The sequence below is a fragment of the Myotis brandtii genome, unplaced genomic scaffold, assembly GCF_000412655.1.
Source record: "Myotis brandtii unplaced genomic scaffold, ASM41265v1 scaffold97, whole genome shotgun sequence".
Classification (NCBI taxonomy): domain Eukaryota; kingdom Metazoa; phylum Chordata; class Mammalia; order Chiroptera; family Vespertilionidae; genus Myotis; species Myotis brandtii.
This window is the reverse complement of record NW_005372020.1, coordinates 1,288,748-1,289,143: the sequence shown is the minus strand read 5'-3', so window position 1 is coordinate 1,289,143 and position 396 is coordinate 1,288,748. Positions and strand designations below refer to the sequence as shown.

Genomic DNA, 396 nt, shown 5'->3' with positions numbered 1-396 from the left:
GGGCCCTGAGCCATCAGCCAGGGGGGGCTTCTTGGCGTGGGGGAGGCCCTCCTGGCCGTCCTCGGGGCTGGCCTTGTGGGAGACGTCGGAGGTCATCCTGGCTCCGGGGAGGCCGCAGGCCTTGGGCCCTGGGTGTTCTGACCCCTAGAGAAGCCGAAGGGAGAGACGCAGCCTCGGTGTCTCCACCAAAAAGCACCCGGGCACCAGGCTTGCCCAGCCAAGGCCACTCTGGCCCTGCCCACCCGCCTGCGGGCCAGGGGACTTGCCAGAGGAAGGCCCTCCCTGCCGGACCCCCAGCCTGGAGAGGGCAGTGGGGCTGGAGGGGTCTGGCTGCAGACAGGCCTGGGCCAGGCCAGCTTCCCTCAGCATGAGCCTCGGGGCAGCCCTGAGCGCCGG

At 71.5% G+C, this 396-nt stretch overlaps 1 protein-coding gene across 1 annotated transcript in view; it reads right to left on the bottom strand.

The window, feature by feature from the left end:
* Positions 1-396, bottom strand: part of CABIN1 (calcineurin binding protein 1) — an 89,686-nt gene that overhangs the window by 18,611 nt on the left and 70,679 nt on the right. Inside the window, 1 exon segment of the mRNA XM_014533352.1 lies at positions 5-144. Within this exon segment, the coding sequence (XP_014388838.1) occupies positions 5-144 (140 nt within the window).